This window comes from Equus przewalskii, chromosome 24 (assembly GCF_037783145.1).
Source record: "Equus przewalskii isolate Varuska chromosome 24, EquPr2, whole genome shotgun sequence".
Lineage (NCBI taxonomy): Eukaryota > Metazoa > Chordata > Mammalia > Perissodactyla > Equidae > Equus > Equus przewalskii.
The window spans coordinates 6,509,948-6,526,005 of record NC_091854.1 but is presented as its reverse complement, the minus strand read 5'-3'; the positions used below and the strand labels follow the sequence as shown (position 1 = coordinate 6,526,005).

The window sequence follows — 16,058 nt, the reverse complement described above, 5'->3', positions numbered from 1 at the left end:
TGGATGGGGCTGGGCCGGAGGCCTAGCACTTTTGAAATGTGCTGACGATGCCCAAATCTCCATCTCCAGCCCTTACGGTTGGTTGGGATATTTACCAGAATCCACTTCAGAGCTCGGATGTCAATATGGACAAAGGCAACCCATCCTCTCTGCAAAGCCCACTCTTCTGCCCCGTCCCCGGTCGTGGGCACCTCCTCTGCCCTCATTACCCAAACTAGAACGCTCAGAATTGGCTTCTACTGATCAAGAAGTTCCTGATTCTACCTCTTACCAACATCCACTCTAATCCCACTGACGTTACTCTGTTCTGTTCTCCCTAAACTTCTGCAGTAGTCTCCTGACAATTTCCCTACCCTATCTGGCCCTACAGCCACCACCTACAAAGCCACAGACTTAGCGTATCACTCCTGGCTCAGAAACTTTAGTCAAGGGGGACCCCAGCGAGGGCTGACATGAGATCCAGAGTCTCTTCTAGCCTCCCTGCAAAAAACTTAATGGGGACTGGCCCTGTGGCTGAGTGGTTAAGTTCACGTGCTCTGCTTCGGTGGCTTGGGATTTGCCGGTTTGGATCCTGGGCGTGGACCTACACATGGCTCATCAAGCCATGCTGTGGCGGTATCTCACACAGAAGAGCTAGAATGACTTCCAACTATGATATACAACTATGTGCTGGGACTTTGGGGAGAAAAAAAAAAAAAGAGAAAGATTGGCAACAGATGTTAGTTCAGGGCCAATCTTCCTCACCAAACAACAACAACAACAACAAAACCTATCAGAAGGTTTTAGAGATATCTGGACTGTGAGAATTTAGTTCTGATGGAATAAAAAGGTTAGAAGTTAGGACACCCAATTTCTATGTAGGCATAGGTTTGTTTATTCTGTTTGTTTCAGTTCAAAGTCAATAGTTCTTGAGGCCTTGAGTAGCATTAAATGGTTCCACCTGTGCAGGGTGATGCTGCCACCTGTAAGAAGGCACCTTCCCTTGGGGGCAAGCATTGTGCGTGCATCGTCTCAGTATTAGCAAGCACCCGTGGTTAGCTGCAGCTGGCTCACACACCCACAGTATACAGGTGACAGTGTCTGCAGGAGAGCACAAGAGAGTTTCATGGTTTGCACAAGGCTGAGAGGTCCTGGGATGGAGATTATGTGTCCTGCATGGCCCTGGACACTTAGTCATCTATTTTTTTTTGTTAACTTTTAAAAATTGAGATGATTTTCTAGTCATTCATTCTATGATCAGGGCTGGCAATTAACTTGCTTGAAATGAAAAGAGGAGGAAGGGAATGTGTGCAAGAAAAGAGGAGGAGGAGGAGGAGTGGGGGAGTAAGCTTCTGGGCTGTTCTATCCTAGTTAGGAGTGTTGGGCCGTAACACCCAGAATGCCACTGGCTCTCAAACAAAAGCTGCTTTCTTCTGCCCAGGATGGGTCTGCTCAATTGAGGGAGTGTCCAGGGTTCTCATCAAGTTATACAAAACAATTCCACAGGTCGCATTTTTCTACAAATCGCATCCAGAAATTATGATCACAGACAAAATTATAAGTCTGACTGGACTTCTGGGTCACCATGTAAAGTGTGCCTAATTTCTGAGTGAAGCCCATGTCCTCTGATGAGCTGGTGGGAAACCCCCTGGGGTCGTGCTGTGAACTGTCACCAGGTGGCCCAGGCTGGGGCCCAGAGAGACCCTCATCTCAGATCCACTGAACTCGGGCAAGACCTGTGACGACATGAAGCCTGTGTCGTTGCAATCCCTAACAAACGTTGTAAACACATGAAGGGCTTGAGCTCCCCCACTCTGGACAAAGTGTACTTTCGAGACCATCACACAAGCATTCTGAAGCCTGCTAAAGCTCAGACTGTCTTGCAAGTAAATCCGCCTAAAAAGGAGATTCTTTGGAGATTTTGGAAGCTCAGCCCCTTGGAATCCCTGCCTTGTGTTGAACTTCAAGCAGTGGATCCATTTCTAACCAAATTCCAAAGTAAATCAAGGGCTTTTTGAGATCCAGTTGGTATTTTTACCGTTGAAAACCTGCATAAATTGATCATGAACTCCCAGAATGAATAAATCCCAATTAATTCTGCCAGTCCTAACCCTGCCCACAGACTGAGAACTAAAACTCCAGTCCTCCAGGAGCTTCAAGCCCAGAAACTTTCAGGACAAGTCCTTGAATGTTTTAATCTGAGGTAGACCGGAAGGCGATGGCATTTGTGGCAATCCTATGGCCTTGAAACAAAACAACTCGTACGCTGGGTTCTGTGTCACCTTTTATTGACACTCGCCGGCTTTATGGCTTGACTAAAAATATTTTATTATAATCTAAATGAAGAAAGACTTGAATTTATTCATCTAGCTTTCCCACTGGGGTGCTAGGCTAGACAGATACAGTTTCTCATGCTAATAACCATGATTAAAGCTGAAGCCTTTGAGTAAACATCAACTTTGTAAATAGAAGTCCAGAGAGAAAAAATGTCAAATTCAAATTTTGTATTTCCTGTTTGGTGGACAAAAGCAAATGGTGGCATGGCACTTCAGCCTGGCCCAGCCCAGTGGCGGGGGGGCGGGGGACGGGGCACACAGCGGCCTGGCCATTGGCTCCAGGACATGTACAGCACCGTGGTACCACATTTAAGGAGGTGCCCTTCATACACAGCCGTGGAAAATCTGTGCATTCATTACAACAGTTGCCCTGCAGATGGCAATAGGGTATGTCTTGAGGAATGGGCGCCTTATTCCAATTCACACAAAGGCACTCCATGGGCCAGCAGGGAGAGGCCCTGAGTGCGTCCCTGAGGCCTCTTTGCCTTTTAGGTGTTGGGCTCCTGACAAATGGGGACCTCTGGTCTCACTTGGGCCCCTTGCCTCTGAACCTGCTCCTCTCCATCCTTACATCAAAGCTCAGTGAGGCAGCCTCTGGAGGCCGCTTCTAATCCACGCATCCTTCACCCTGTTGGCCACCATTCTGCACTAACAATCAGGAGGTCAATTTTATTTTTTTTGAGAAAGATCAGCCCTGAGCTAACATCTGCTGCTAATCCTCCTCTTTTTGCTGAGGAAGACTGGCCCTGAGCTAACATCTGTGCCCATCCTCCTCTACTTTATATGTGGGACGCCTACCACAGCATGGCTTGCCAAGTGGTGCCATGTCCGCACGCGGGATCTGAACCGGCAAACCCCAGGCTGTTGAAACGGAACATGCGCACTTAACCGCTGCGCCACCAGGCCGGCCCCAGGAGGTCAATTTTAAATCAAGAGTAACAGTCACTAGAACCTGTGCCTTCAATTAAACTCAAGGACTTGCTGAGTGCCCACAATGCCACTCGGCCTGATTGGCTAGATCTGAGGGGCAACTCCATGGCCTGACAGAGGTTACAGCCTCTCTGGGGAGACAAGACATCTGAGGAGAATGTCTAGCAATAAATCACAAGTCGTTTTGCTGAAATTCTCAGTGTTCTCCATCTTATATCTGAGGTTAGTGAGGGTGTCCGGCCCATTCTGAGAAAGGAATCAGTAGTAAAGAGATTTCATAAAATCTCCGTAAGTTTTAGCATTCTGAAACAGTTAATTTGATGTTAATGTTTAAGTGCCTTGATGATATAAATCTCTCTTTTCTAAATCCTAGAAAGAATCTTCTCTTTAGCAAAGATTCTGCAGATGGGTTTTGATGCCATTTTACCATTTTATAATTAAACCTGTGTAATTTATCACACTTTACACCAGATTCGCACTCCAGCGCCATTAAAAACTGATTTGCAATTTGCTGTTAAATTAAGATGCTTCATTTTCCTACTACATGTGATTTTTCTTTTCACAGACAAATGATGATACAGGGGCCATCAGAGTCTAGTGCCGACAGGAAAATGCCATCAAAACCCCCAGAGAGCCCAAAGCGAAGAGATTTCATTTTATTCATTACCAAACCTTATCAAACGCTTGTCAAAAGGGGCTCAGAAACCACGAATAGGAAATACGAAGAGGATATCTGTGGAATCCCTTGCTTATCAAGGTTCTGAGAAATTCCCATTAAAATTCTGCTGTCCATGTGTGTAAATGAAAAAGACTAATTTAATTTTAATTCGTGCAGACTGCAGTCTGACAGCAGCGTACCCTCTAAGCAGGCAGCAGTAACTCAATCCTCCTTGGGAAACTAATCACATTAGAATCATTCGGATTGGTGCCCACGGCTCCTTTGATGCTCAACTCCAGGTGCCTTTTATCCCCAATAAATTCTCTGGGCAAGGTCTCCTCCACACCTTCCCATCCTGCCGGATCATGAAGCCATTGCTTTTGAAGTTCAGTTTTGTTCTGATGGAACACCAAGGGACTGAAAATTATTTTTCACTGAAGGAGACTGATTTCGGTCTAAAAACTGCAGGAGCAATTCTAAGTTTGACAGAATGCAGCACACTCAACACCAAGAATGGCTTCTTCCTCCACAAAGGTCACCCACATGTGGCAGAAATCGCTCAACACACTCATTACACCTTCAGATCTTCCCCCACCCCCACCTGGCCCCCGTGGGTTTGCCCTTCGCATTTCTTACCCTCTTGGCAAGGCGTTATTTACTCATGGGCTCACTCAGTACTCGGCTCCAGAGGGGTCTCGCCTTTCCCTGGTAATGGATAAACTGAAACATGATGAGATTTTCAACGGGCCACTTGTTAACATCTTGCCCGCTGAAAGCTGTGGCAGGTACTTTCCCCTCTAGATCAAATTTAGATATGACTTCCTGGAGCAGCCACAGAGGAGCAGACGTCCGAGTCACCCCCATGAGGCAGCCCTGCATTCTGATTCCTCTCAGAGGGAAATCAGACGTGCCACACTTACGGTGAAGGCTAAAGGTCACTGGTTGCCCTGAGTCGTTTAGGGGCCAGTGAAATGAAGGGCTTCAAATAAAAGCTAAGTAGAAGTTTGAGCTGTGAAAAACCCCTGTGCCCGCTTTGTTCCTTTAACCACATCCTCAAGTGACTTCTGAGAATACTGTCTCTCACCAGGTTGGCACACAGGCTCAATGGGACAATGCAAGTGAAATATTAATCGCTGGGTCTGGCAGTGAGATTCCATTCAGTAACAGTAGTGCTTTGTTAACATCTATGGAGAATGAAAAACAGAGACTGCCCTGGCTGAGGCAGACCTCAAGATAAGGGTTTGAGGATCAGCTGACCAAAGTTCAGAATGCAGGGAGATCCAATCCAGAAATCTTTACCACTGGTAATTCAACTTGCTACTTAACATCTTTTTTTTTTTTTTTTTTAAAGGTATGCTTTTTGGTGAGGAAGATTGGCCCTGAGCTAACATCTGTTGCCAATCTTCCTCTTCTCTCCACCCCCACAAAAGCTCCAGTACATAGCTGTATATTCTAGCTGTATGTCCTTCTAGTTCTTTATGGGATGCTGTCTCAGCATGGCTTGATGAGTGGTAAGGTCTGCACCTAGGATCCGAACTGGCGAAATCCCAGGCCACCAAAGTGGAAGGCGCGAACCCAACCACTATGCCACCATGCCAGCCCCTAATTCAACATCTTAATTCAAATTACGAGTGATTTGGAATATAGCTGTTCACCAAAATAGATGCCCTATTTGCTCTTGAATAAGAAATGAGAAAATTGAAGTCAATACTATCCTTGTCTTAATTCACCTTGAATGAATGAGGTACTACTGAGTAAACAAAATGCACTGTGGTTGACAGACACTAGGAGATATAATTGGAAAGAAAAACAAGATATGCCAGACACACAGAGGAAAATCCAAAGATTCAGAAAGCCTTCCAACGTAGGGTGTGGAATAAATGATTTTCCAAATTCTCTCTCTCCAAAATAGTCCCATGACTAACAATTGTCTCAGAAATCTGCTTTGGGACAAAGAACATCATAGGCCCGGGCTAAGTGCAGGGCAGATTCTCAGTAAAACAAATGATTCATCACAAGATGGGTTTGGCCGAGCATCAACTCCACCACTTTCAATATACAACTCACACATTACTTTAAGGGTATATTTCTCCCAGAGGAGCTCAAAGCACTTGACACCCACATATTTCGTTTAGCAAGCTTCTTAAAAACACAACACCATGCTAGATGTCATGGGCTGAAACAGAGAAACAGCAGCTGGACTTAGAGAGACCAGACACTCCAAACAATACAACTCAGGTCTCATGAGTCCGTATAATGTCCCTGGAGTTAACAGGTGGCAAGAATATTAATATCTCACAAAAGAAAACATGACCAAGGCCCTGAATTTTCATCATTTGCTCAGACTTATGGAATAAGGGATTGACTGAAAACTAGAACCCAAGTCTTCCAAAGTCTATAAAAAACCGAAAATGTTTAGTCTATACAGAAAAGACTTAAAGGGAGCATGAGGGCTGTGTTGAAATATCTGAAGGCCTGGGGTGTTATCATCCCAAGATGAAGGGTCACACATTCTTGCTTCCCTGTGGAAACTGTCCCCCTCCTGTTTTATGTCTAGGTATCCACTCATACCAACTAATGTGGCATCAAAATAGACATGCTCACAATACGGAGGGGGAAAATGCACCCGAAGGGCTATTATGCCCACTTAACTGCAGAATAAGGTGGACACGGTAGGTGCAGAGATTTTGACTCCATGTAAGGAGAGACCTTCTAGCAATCAGAGTTGTTCAAATGTAGCACCTTCAGGGTACAGTACACCCCCCATCTCTAGAAACATCAAATAGGCAGGAAATAACCTCCTATGAAGATTTAGGGCAGGATGACCCATTAGGACGCTACTGCAGAATTCCAAGCAAGAGATGAGGAGGCCTGAATTAGTGCAGGATTGGTGGTAGAGACAGGGAAGAAGACGCAGATGAGAGAAATGTTCAGGAGTAAAATTATGAGGACTTATAATTGATTAGACATCGAAGGTGAATGGGAGGAAGAGGCATGGGAGCTCTGGAAGATGACTGAGCCACCAACTCCCAATCCAGAAGCAAGTGAAGGGAGCAAGTTGGTGGAAGAAGACACAGAGCCTGAGATGCTCGTGGGTCACCTGGATGGAGTGGCTCACCAGACCATGGTCTCCAGGTGCTGTGGAGAAGGGCTGGACTGGAAACACAGCTTGAGAATCCTCAGTATAGAGGGGGAATCCTATCTCAATGCCCCCCTGAGAGATGGGGTATAGAGGGCTTATGAGAAGAGGGTTAGGGGACACTGGATTTTAAGAGGTGGGCTAGAAAGAGAAACTGAAGACAGTCGTCTGAGCCTGCTTGGGCTGATATAAGAAAAATACGATAGACTGGGTGGCTGAAAACAGCAACATTTATTTCTCAGAGTTCTGGAGGCTGGGAAGTCCAAAATTAAGGTGCTGGAGAGGTGAAGGCCTGCTTCCTGGTTCACAGACGGCCCTCTTCTTACTGTGTCCTCACAGAGCAGAAGCAGCAAAAGAACTCTCGGGGGTGTCTTTTATAAGGGCACTAATCCCATTCATGAGGGCTCCACCCTCACGACCTAATCCCCTCCCAAAGACCCCACCTCCAAATACCATCACATTCGCAGTTAGGATTTCAACATAAATTTTGGTGGGACACAAACATTCAGTCTATATCTATAATAATAGGGTAGGACTTGTCAGGAAGGATCCAGGAGAACAAGTAGAGTGCAGTGTCCTAGAGGTTGAGAGAGCAGTCTTTCAGGAAGGAATGGCCATCAATGCCAAGTGCAGCAGAGAGTCCAATAAAATCAGAACTGGACTTGGCATCCAGTGGACTTGGCCAGGTGGGGACAAGGAGGCTGAGCGGCCAGCAGGGAGTGACAAAGTAGAGACTATGTTAACCACACAGGGAAGGAGGATATGGAAATGAGGACTATTTTTAGAATGAGAAAGACTAGAGCATGTTTATAAGCTCAGAGAAAAGTGTTGGTAGAGAGGGACAGACTGATTGTCCCCAAGAAGTCTTTGAGGGTGACAAAGAAGGGGGTGGTCATAGGCACAGGCGGCAGCGCTGGCCTTGGTCAGGGAGCGGGACACTTCATCTCCAGAGGCTGGAGGAAGGAAGCGAGGATCATGGATCTGGATCTGGATCTGGATCCAGCTGTAGCTTTTAGGGGCAGGGGTGGGGATGGAAAAATACTGTGCCTGATGGTCTTAACTGCTGCTGTGAAGTAAGAAACAAGACCTTACCATGAGTGTTAAAAAGGGGCTTAAAAAGAAGGCGGAGGGAGGATCATAGGAGCTGGGCAAGGACAAGCAGAGCTGACGGGCGGCTTCAAGGACATAGGCAAGAGTTAGGGGAGACGCTGGTTATGCTCCTCAAACTCATCCTACACACAAAGGGACCAACCTCCAACCCTCACCCCACTCCACATCCAAACTGTCCACTGCTCCCCTCTGCCCAGCACACAGGCTCTGGACCACCTCTCTGTTCTCATCTCCTTCCACTCCTCCGCTTCAGCCTGATGCCCTTTCTCTCCCCCATGCCTCTTCTACCTACTGCTCCTTTAGGAGATGCTCGCTGTTACCTCCTCCAGGAAGTTCTCTGACCCAGGGCTGGGTTAAGACCTCTGCCTGGGGCCTCACAGTATGCTGCGTATTCTCCCTGCCTTTGCACCTCCACGTACTTCGGAGAGAGCTGCTTTCACGTCCATCTCCACCACCGCACACGGAATTGCTCCTTCGGGGCGGGAACTTTCACTGTGTCTCCCCAGCATCCAGTAGGCCCTCAATACACATGCTGGGCGTGGCGGTGCAGGCTGGGAATGAGCAGATGCATTCTGAGTGGGAGGTTGGTTCAACAGTCCCTCAAATCCCATCTTACCAAGAATCTAGGATTCTAGCTTGTTGGGTCTTTGTGCATAACTGGCTTTGTAAAAGCACACACGTGTTAGAGTGAATGCTGGGGAGAGTTGTTCTCCATACAAACTAAAATATTGATTACAGCTCTTTCATAAGCCACAAAAATAAGCCGTGACATTCTCATGGCCCAAGCCAGATTCCAAGAGTAGCTCCCAGGGGCTGTGGACACGCACTGGAAATCCAGAGGAGGACAGAGATGCCACAGTGGTGTTCAACCCCATGAGGCACTCCTTTCCTCTCCTCCCCAGCCTGGACAGTCCAAGTCTCCTCTGCTGTCCTGGGGACATCCAAAATGTGCATCAGCTAAAAGGCCTCAGTGCTGTCTTTGACATCTTTAAACCCAAGGACAGAGGCCTGGGTCCTCTGTGTACTGCTGACCTCTCATGTGGTGGAACAGGAAGACCTCTGCGGCCTGAGCACCCTGACTCGCCAGTGACCTCCCCAGTGTTTGGCACAGGCCCATCTCTCCACAGTCCTGGAGGTGCTGAAACCACTAACAGAATTTTCCCAGGATCCCAGTCTCGTCTCCGCTTCCCACCCATGTCTCTCCAACAAAAACAAGGCCTCGGCCAGGATCCAAGCTCCGGGGTCTGCAGGCAAGGGGCTCTGGGACGCAGCCCCTGTCAGGCATGTCCTTCCCCTAATGCTGACACCAGATCCCCATAGCTCCCAGATGCCAATGGAATGCATTTAGGTCTCTTAAAAAAAACCTTCGCTATGCTTTTTTTCTTGGAGGGCAGGAGAGAGAAATGAGCAACTCGCAGCCGCCACGAGGAGGGGCTGAGTCACTTGGAAAGAGATTTCCCGAGTGGCCTTTTCCATCTTACAACATCTTGTGCTGATGATGCATCAGCCCCACAACAAAGGCAACTCAGGCCTGTCGACACTGGGAGGTATCACTCTACCTCACAGCAGCAGGCAGACCAAGGCACCGGCCACAGCGAAGACAAGCAGGACCTTTGCTCCACCACATTCACTCCGACATAGAAAGGCAGCTTCCAACAACAAGCTCCAGGGACCCAACCCTCCAGGGATGGGCGGACGGGACACCTCAGGCTGTAATATGCATTCATAGAGGCTCCAAGTGTTTTTTCCAGGGGCAAGGGAAATGATTTAAAGCAAAAAATCCACTGCCTTCCACCATGACTTGTGGTTGACAAGACCACTGCCACTGGACTTAGAGACTGGTTAGCTGAGACTCACTGATTCATTTATCCTCCCACTCCACACTCCAACCTCTCTGTTTACACTCTTTCAGAAAGGTGCTGGCTATTCTGCACTTGAACAGCAATGCTCATCTCTTGGGTTCCCCTGAAGTTTCCTGACATAGCCACACTCACCTTCCTCAGTCATTGGTAAGGTGACAAGTTTCAGCTCCTTTTTCCCCTGCCCACACCCGAGACAAATCAGAGACACAAGGGACCAGAAGTGGGGGTTTGTTCCCATTACCAGGTCCAGGAATGAAATCTATGGTGCTTCTCACAAAATTCCTTCTGTAGTTCACCAGGGACCTAAAGACGGACCTGCCACTGCCTGCAGGAGGGTTGCCCACTCTGCGAAAATCAGTTCTGCATCCTCCCTGAAGTCTCTTCTGAAAATTGAGGTTCACACTATTCCTTCCCAACTGAACTGTAAACTGAAGGATTAACACAGATGATATTGTCTTGTTTCAGGTTTCAATGGTCTTCACATGGAGTCATAGAAAGGAGAAAGGACACTGGGCTTGAGGCCAAAAAACCTGATCTCTACTTCTGCTTCCCCACTAAATGATTCCGGGCAGGTAGGTGCCCTGAGTCTCAGTTTCTCCTCTGTGGAAAGGGGTCAACGACTGCCCTGCCCACCTCAGAGAGCTTGCTTTGCAACTCCAGTGAGATAGCCCGTGAAGGAACTCAGACATTGGACAGCCTTTTGCAAATATAATGAAATGACACTATGACCTAAGGCTCTTGTGATCAATCCTTCAAAGGCAGGAGCATGCCCCAAGTGTCATTTATCACCCCCCACCCCAGCTAACAGAGGGCTTACACACAGATGGGGCCACTCCCTTCGAGACTCAGAGACTTCCAAACTTAAATGTGCCCCACTAAGGCTACAGATCTGGAATAGCTTCATTCCAAACTCTTTTCCATTGGGCATAAACAAAATATCCTTTCCTTTTCTCACCCCAGATCCAGTGGTCTTTTGTCAAATGACTGCCTACTGTGAAGCCCTTCTCGGATGTTAACGTCATGACCCTGAACATGGCTGGAACATCTCATCTCGGGCTTCAACTCCATGGAGGCCAGCAACGATTGCATATCCTTGATCCCCCTCTCCCTTCTTGGCCTCCCATTTAATTCTTTTCCAGGGCCTTTGTACACAAGTCCACATGAGGCCCCTAAATACATTCTAAATTCTGCAAAATCTCTGCAAAGGAGAGCTTATTCCCTGAAAGCGCCTGTGTGACTGGCCTCCTACGTAACGAAAGAGTTTTTATATTTTTAGTTTTCTTCCCATACAACAAACACTATTAATAACATCCTACTTTCTCCAGAGATGACATGGATTAGACCAAATGGAAAGTTACCATGGCTACTGCAGTGTTATTTTTGGTATGAGAAACTCATGCCAAGGGAAGCAGCATACATGGTCAAGAATCAGAGCTTTATTTCCGCTTTGCTATCAGGCAATCAATCCCAATTTAATTTTGAAACTCTCATCGCAACGGAAACTAATTATGAGCGGCAAGACCCGAAGCCCCTAATTAAAGTGGGAGTCAATAAAGTGACACAGTATTATCTGTGGGACAATACTGACGGGATGAGGGCTTTCCGCACACGTCGATTTTCTTTCCCAGGTAACTATCTAAACAAAACAAGCCAGGGAAGCACATTTGGAGGGTGAGTGGGACACCCTAAGCTGGGTCTGAGGGCTTCAGTTTCTGGTGAGCGAGCAGATCTGGTCCTCTCTCTGTGCCACCAAGATGTAACAGACTGGAGGTCGGGTAAGAAGCCCAGGTGGAAAGGAGGGCGTTTCTACCAACAGTCCGCCACCAAGAGTGGCCGTGGTGGGGAGGCCGGGAAGGGGTAAGCTGGAGGACGGCTGGTTCAGACTAACCCCACAGCAAACAGAATCTCATCACTCAGACCCAGATATTTATGGGCTGTTTCCTCATGTACCAAATGCTGAGCTGCACTTTTCTGAATTAGCAGAAGTTGGCTTATGGAAGGACTTCTATTAGAGTGAAAACCAACTGCCAATCGCTGAAGGGCACGCTTCCCTCTGGGACCTCCCGGTCTATCTTTGACGGCTTTAAAATACTGTTAATGGCATGACTTCATCTGCTCCACGATAGAACAATCCATATTTAGGCCAGAAACCACATGGTCCTCACATCACCCCTCTGGGCTCCAGGATAGAAAGATGTTCTCAAATCAGGGAGGGAACAATTTTACGCAATGATTAATTACTCACCTCCTCCAAATTCCTTGACAAAGAGATAGAAAAGAACTTTGCTGAATGGTTACAAAACTACTCTGAACCCTCTGACAGGGCAGTAAAACCAGAAGAAGTCTCTCCTCTTCTCATTCAGTGTCTGTTTTTCTGCAAAGGGGTCTTTTTCCCTTTAACAGATTTTCCTGTTAAATTTTCCCGAGAGACTTTTTCTTATGCATTATCGAGAAGAAAGAAGCACAACATCGTAAGCCTGTTGTAGCTTTTTCAATGGCGGTGAATAAGTCAGTCCCTCAGGAGAGGGAGCTCTGCCATCAGGGTGGGAAGAATTCCTTAAGAGCTGTCAGACTCCTATTTCCCATGAATAAGTGAGCTCCGCAGTTATACTGGGGCCGACAAGATTTTTCCAAGGCAGACAAACCCCCAGATCAATGACAGCCTATATTAATCTTAATTCTTAGTGTTGTCACAGGTAGGCAATGTAGAACACAGGTGTCATCTTGAATTAATCAAATGAGGTTCTTTGAATATTTTCGTCAAAATAAATAGTGTATGACATACTACGCAAAACCTTTGGCCTTGGTGTCTTGTAACAAAGGTTACAAATGGGAGCAGTAAAGAAAAGGACAGTTCCAAATACTGAAATGTTCTGGAACCTGGCTGACGTCTGAAAGGAGACAGCTGGTGCTCTCTGTACATTGACATAGCGGACCAGTAGGTTAAGCGGAGAGAGGGGCTCAGCCACCTCACATTCATTGCGAACGAGGGAAGAGAGAAAGAAGAAAAACAGCTCCGCCTTATTGAGCTCCTTTGGTATAAAATTTCAGCCCAAGGCGACCGAAAGTGTCTTGAAACACAGAGCTTCGTCCCAAAACACAGATGAGGAGCCCCCTTCTGTGCGGCTGGATTCTCCTTCCAGGGGAAGCACCCGGGGCTTATGAAGATGCATCAGTCAAAGAAAGTGCCTCTGTTTTCATAGCCAGCAGGCTGCAAACTTTTTCTAGTACCTTTCAGAAAACTAATGCTTTTAAAGCCCCAGAAAGAATTTTAGGTGTACCTCACAGCCACACCTACCTTGACTCCCAGGAAAGACTTGCGGTGATAGAAGCAGCAGAGAGCTGCCGAGAGGGCGTGGAAGGCATTGCATTCCTTAGGCATCTTTCGGTCTTCAGTCCTTGGACCACACACTTTCTTTAGGGTTAGAAGAAAGGGGCTTGGGCGTTAGCGCCCCGTCCGAGGCAGCAGCTGCCCTCTCCCGCCCGCAGTCCGGCGGCTCCTTCTCCCAGGCCAGGCTGGGACTTCTCTCCTCTGCTGAGGCCAGTACGATCCACTCGCTCAGTTCCGGCAGGCTGGTGTCCAGCCTGCCATGCACACAGTGCCAGAAATTCTCATGTGACCAGACTTGCTTTCTGATGAAATTCTAACCTCTCTTAGAAGCAGCTTTGGGCTTTAGCTGTCCCCTCGATTTACAGACCCGGCAGCAATCAGTATCCCCTCAGGCAGCCTGTCCTCCCGAGGGCTGAAGGCACCAGGCATCTGCTCCTGGAGGCTTTGTCTGTTTGCCTGTCACCCCAGCAGCGGGGGGTTAAGGAAGTACACATCACACCACCTTGTGATGAGAAAGAGGTTTCTTTGAAAAAAGGACCTAAAGGTGACGAGGGTATGACTTTTCCCTAGGAGCCATCCTAGAAGTCCTAAGAAACCCTGGGCAGGATCCCTGCCCCTCCTCTCCCAGCCCACCCCCAGAACTGTTTATTTTTAATTAGGATGCTCCTGGCAGCCAGTTTGCAGCTGATAACATTGGCACAGCCATCACTATTGGCAAAGCAATATTGCCTTTTGGTGTTTAATTAGCAGGTCTGTCAGCAAACATCCTGAGTGCCCCGTGCCCTGCCCACCTGGCTGTGCAGTCTGTTGGGAGGATGGGGACAGGCTGTTACCCTCTTCTGACCCGACTGTTTGTCTCACTCCCCTCCTTCACTTTAAATACTTCACTTTAATTACCCGTCTTCACTTTAATTGCCCACTCTGCCTAACCCAGATCCAGCTCACAAACCTCACGTCTAACGCAGGCAAGGGGTTCTCCTGTGCTAAGAGGCCTTTACCCTACCAAGAGCCTCCTTACGCCTTCGGAAGAAGCAATTGCTTTTCTTCTTTCATTCCAGTTGCAGCGAATGCTCAAGGATCCTGTTCTTTGTCAAACCCAGGTTTCTGCCTGTAGCTCTTCCTCTCCTACCGTTCCAAATAGTAACTTTCTGTGGCTTTGGCCCCTCAAAAAATGGAATGTGTCCTGAAGCTTTCTAAAACTGCGCACAGGCAGAAACTTGTAACAAGGAAGAAACAGAACCTATTCAGCCCAGAAAGGAACACCACCAGATGAGGCATGAGGGAAGTATGAGAAATATCCAGCGAGATTAATGTCAAATCCTCAGGAGGCCTCGGCCTTTGGACTAGGTCAAGTTGGCCTGTAAAAATAGCCACTTGCTTGTTCAATGCCTGGTGAGCAGCTTCTGTGCGTGAATGAGGGCTATGGAGAGCGACAGATCTTGTATTTGCCCGAAGGGACAGAGGCTCAGCCTAATAAACACATCGAACGTGGCTGGGGATGGAGCTACAGAGGGTCTGTCACCAGGGGAACAACGAGAGGGGCTGGCTTCCTTTCTGCTCCCTCAACTGGCTTCCTCCCTCTCTCCTGCCCCTCCATGATTCTAGAGGTCAGATGTGCAGTCCTGGGAACTCCTGGGTCCTGGGAAGTCCACCTGAGAACATGGAAGCCAGCACCAAGGCTGGTAGCACTCCTGGGGTTTTTGAGCTGGAGGGGCCCTTGGAGATAGTCCAGTTGGTGGGTCAATACTGTCCTCCAAGGTCCATGTACTGTGTCCACAAGGACGCATTTCTGTTTGCCCTCATTTTTATTAGATGGGGTTCAAAGGGTAAGTCCACAGGAGCAGCCAGGGCCCAGGGCCCCAGCAATTTTGTGGGGATGACTCATCAATCAGGCCAATAGCCACCAGGTAAGGGGCCCAGTTTTCACTGACTATACCCCTTTGGCAGGAAATAACAAGCTCTATAGGGCTAAGAAACTCCCCGAGAGGCTAAAAAAGCACCATCCCTGACCTGGGAAAATGAACGGAGGCAGCTCCTTAAATCCTGCACAGAAATTCAGTGAGATTAGTCAGCCAAAGCCTCTGAATTCCAATACCCTACCTGCAGACAGCATGAATGAAGGGCATTCCTGACAGAAAATACGCAAATAACTCAGACATGTAAATTACATAGAATTATGCAGTCATGTGCTCCGGGGCTAGGGCAAAAATAAAACAAAAGACGCTCAGGTCACTGTAGAATGACAGCTCTCGTCACCTGGGACTTTTTCTGTTTACTCTAAGAAATGTTTCTGAAATGCCCAAAGAATTGGTTCCATCAGGTTTAAAGAATGGGCTAATCTTATTAGGTAACTCTTCCCTAAGCAGTTTTTTGTTGCTGTTGTTCCACACCAAAAATAATTTCTGAAGCAGCACTCAAAGGTTTTAATCAATTTTCTCCCGAAATGGCCAAGGAGAGAGACCAAAATAGAGTGCTGTTATTGCAACGAAAGACGATAATTGCCTGAATTCACAAAGTGCCCTTCACTGACTTGGTATGCTTTGAAATGTCTCCCATCCACACTGATCAATTCCCCCACACTCTCCCCACAATGATTATTCTATTCCAGTTACATAGAAACAGAGGACCAGAATGGAGTCTCTTAGCTGAGAACAAAGGGCCAGGGACTCCAGCCTGTGATTGCAGAACCTGGTATTTGATCACATGGATATAC

At 47.5% G+C, this 16,058-nt stretch overlaps 1 protein-coding gene across 13 annotated transcripts in view; it reads right to left on the bottom strand.

Moving 5' to 3' along the window:
- Positions 1–16,058, bottom strand: part of BCAR3 (BCAR3 adaptor protein, NSP family member) — a 191,149-nt gene that overhangs the window by 37,021 nt on the left and 138,070 nt on the right. For 2 of the 13 annotated variants that reach the window (XM_070592612.1, XM_070592618.1), the window contains exons 1-2: positions 14,364–14,602; positions 13,313–13,847 (exon numbers count right to left, since the gene is read on the bottom strand). The exons of 10 other annotated variants lie outside the window; for them this stretch is intronic. In XM_070592612.1, the coding sequence (XP_070448713.1) occupies positions 13,313–13,396 (84 nt within the window). In that variant the 5' untranslated portion in view covers positions 13,397–13,847; positions 14,364–14,602. Of the gene's footprint in view, positions 1–4,539; positions 4,625–13,312; positions 13,848–14,363; positions 14,603–16,058 lie in introns of those variants that run through there. One more of the 13 variants, XM_008533157.2, reaches the window with a different exon arrangement.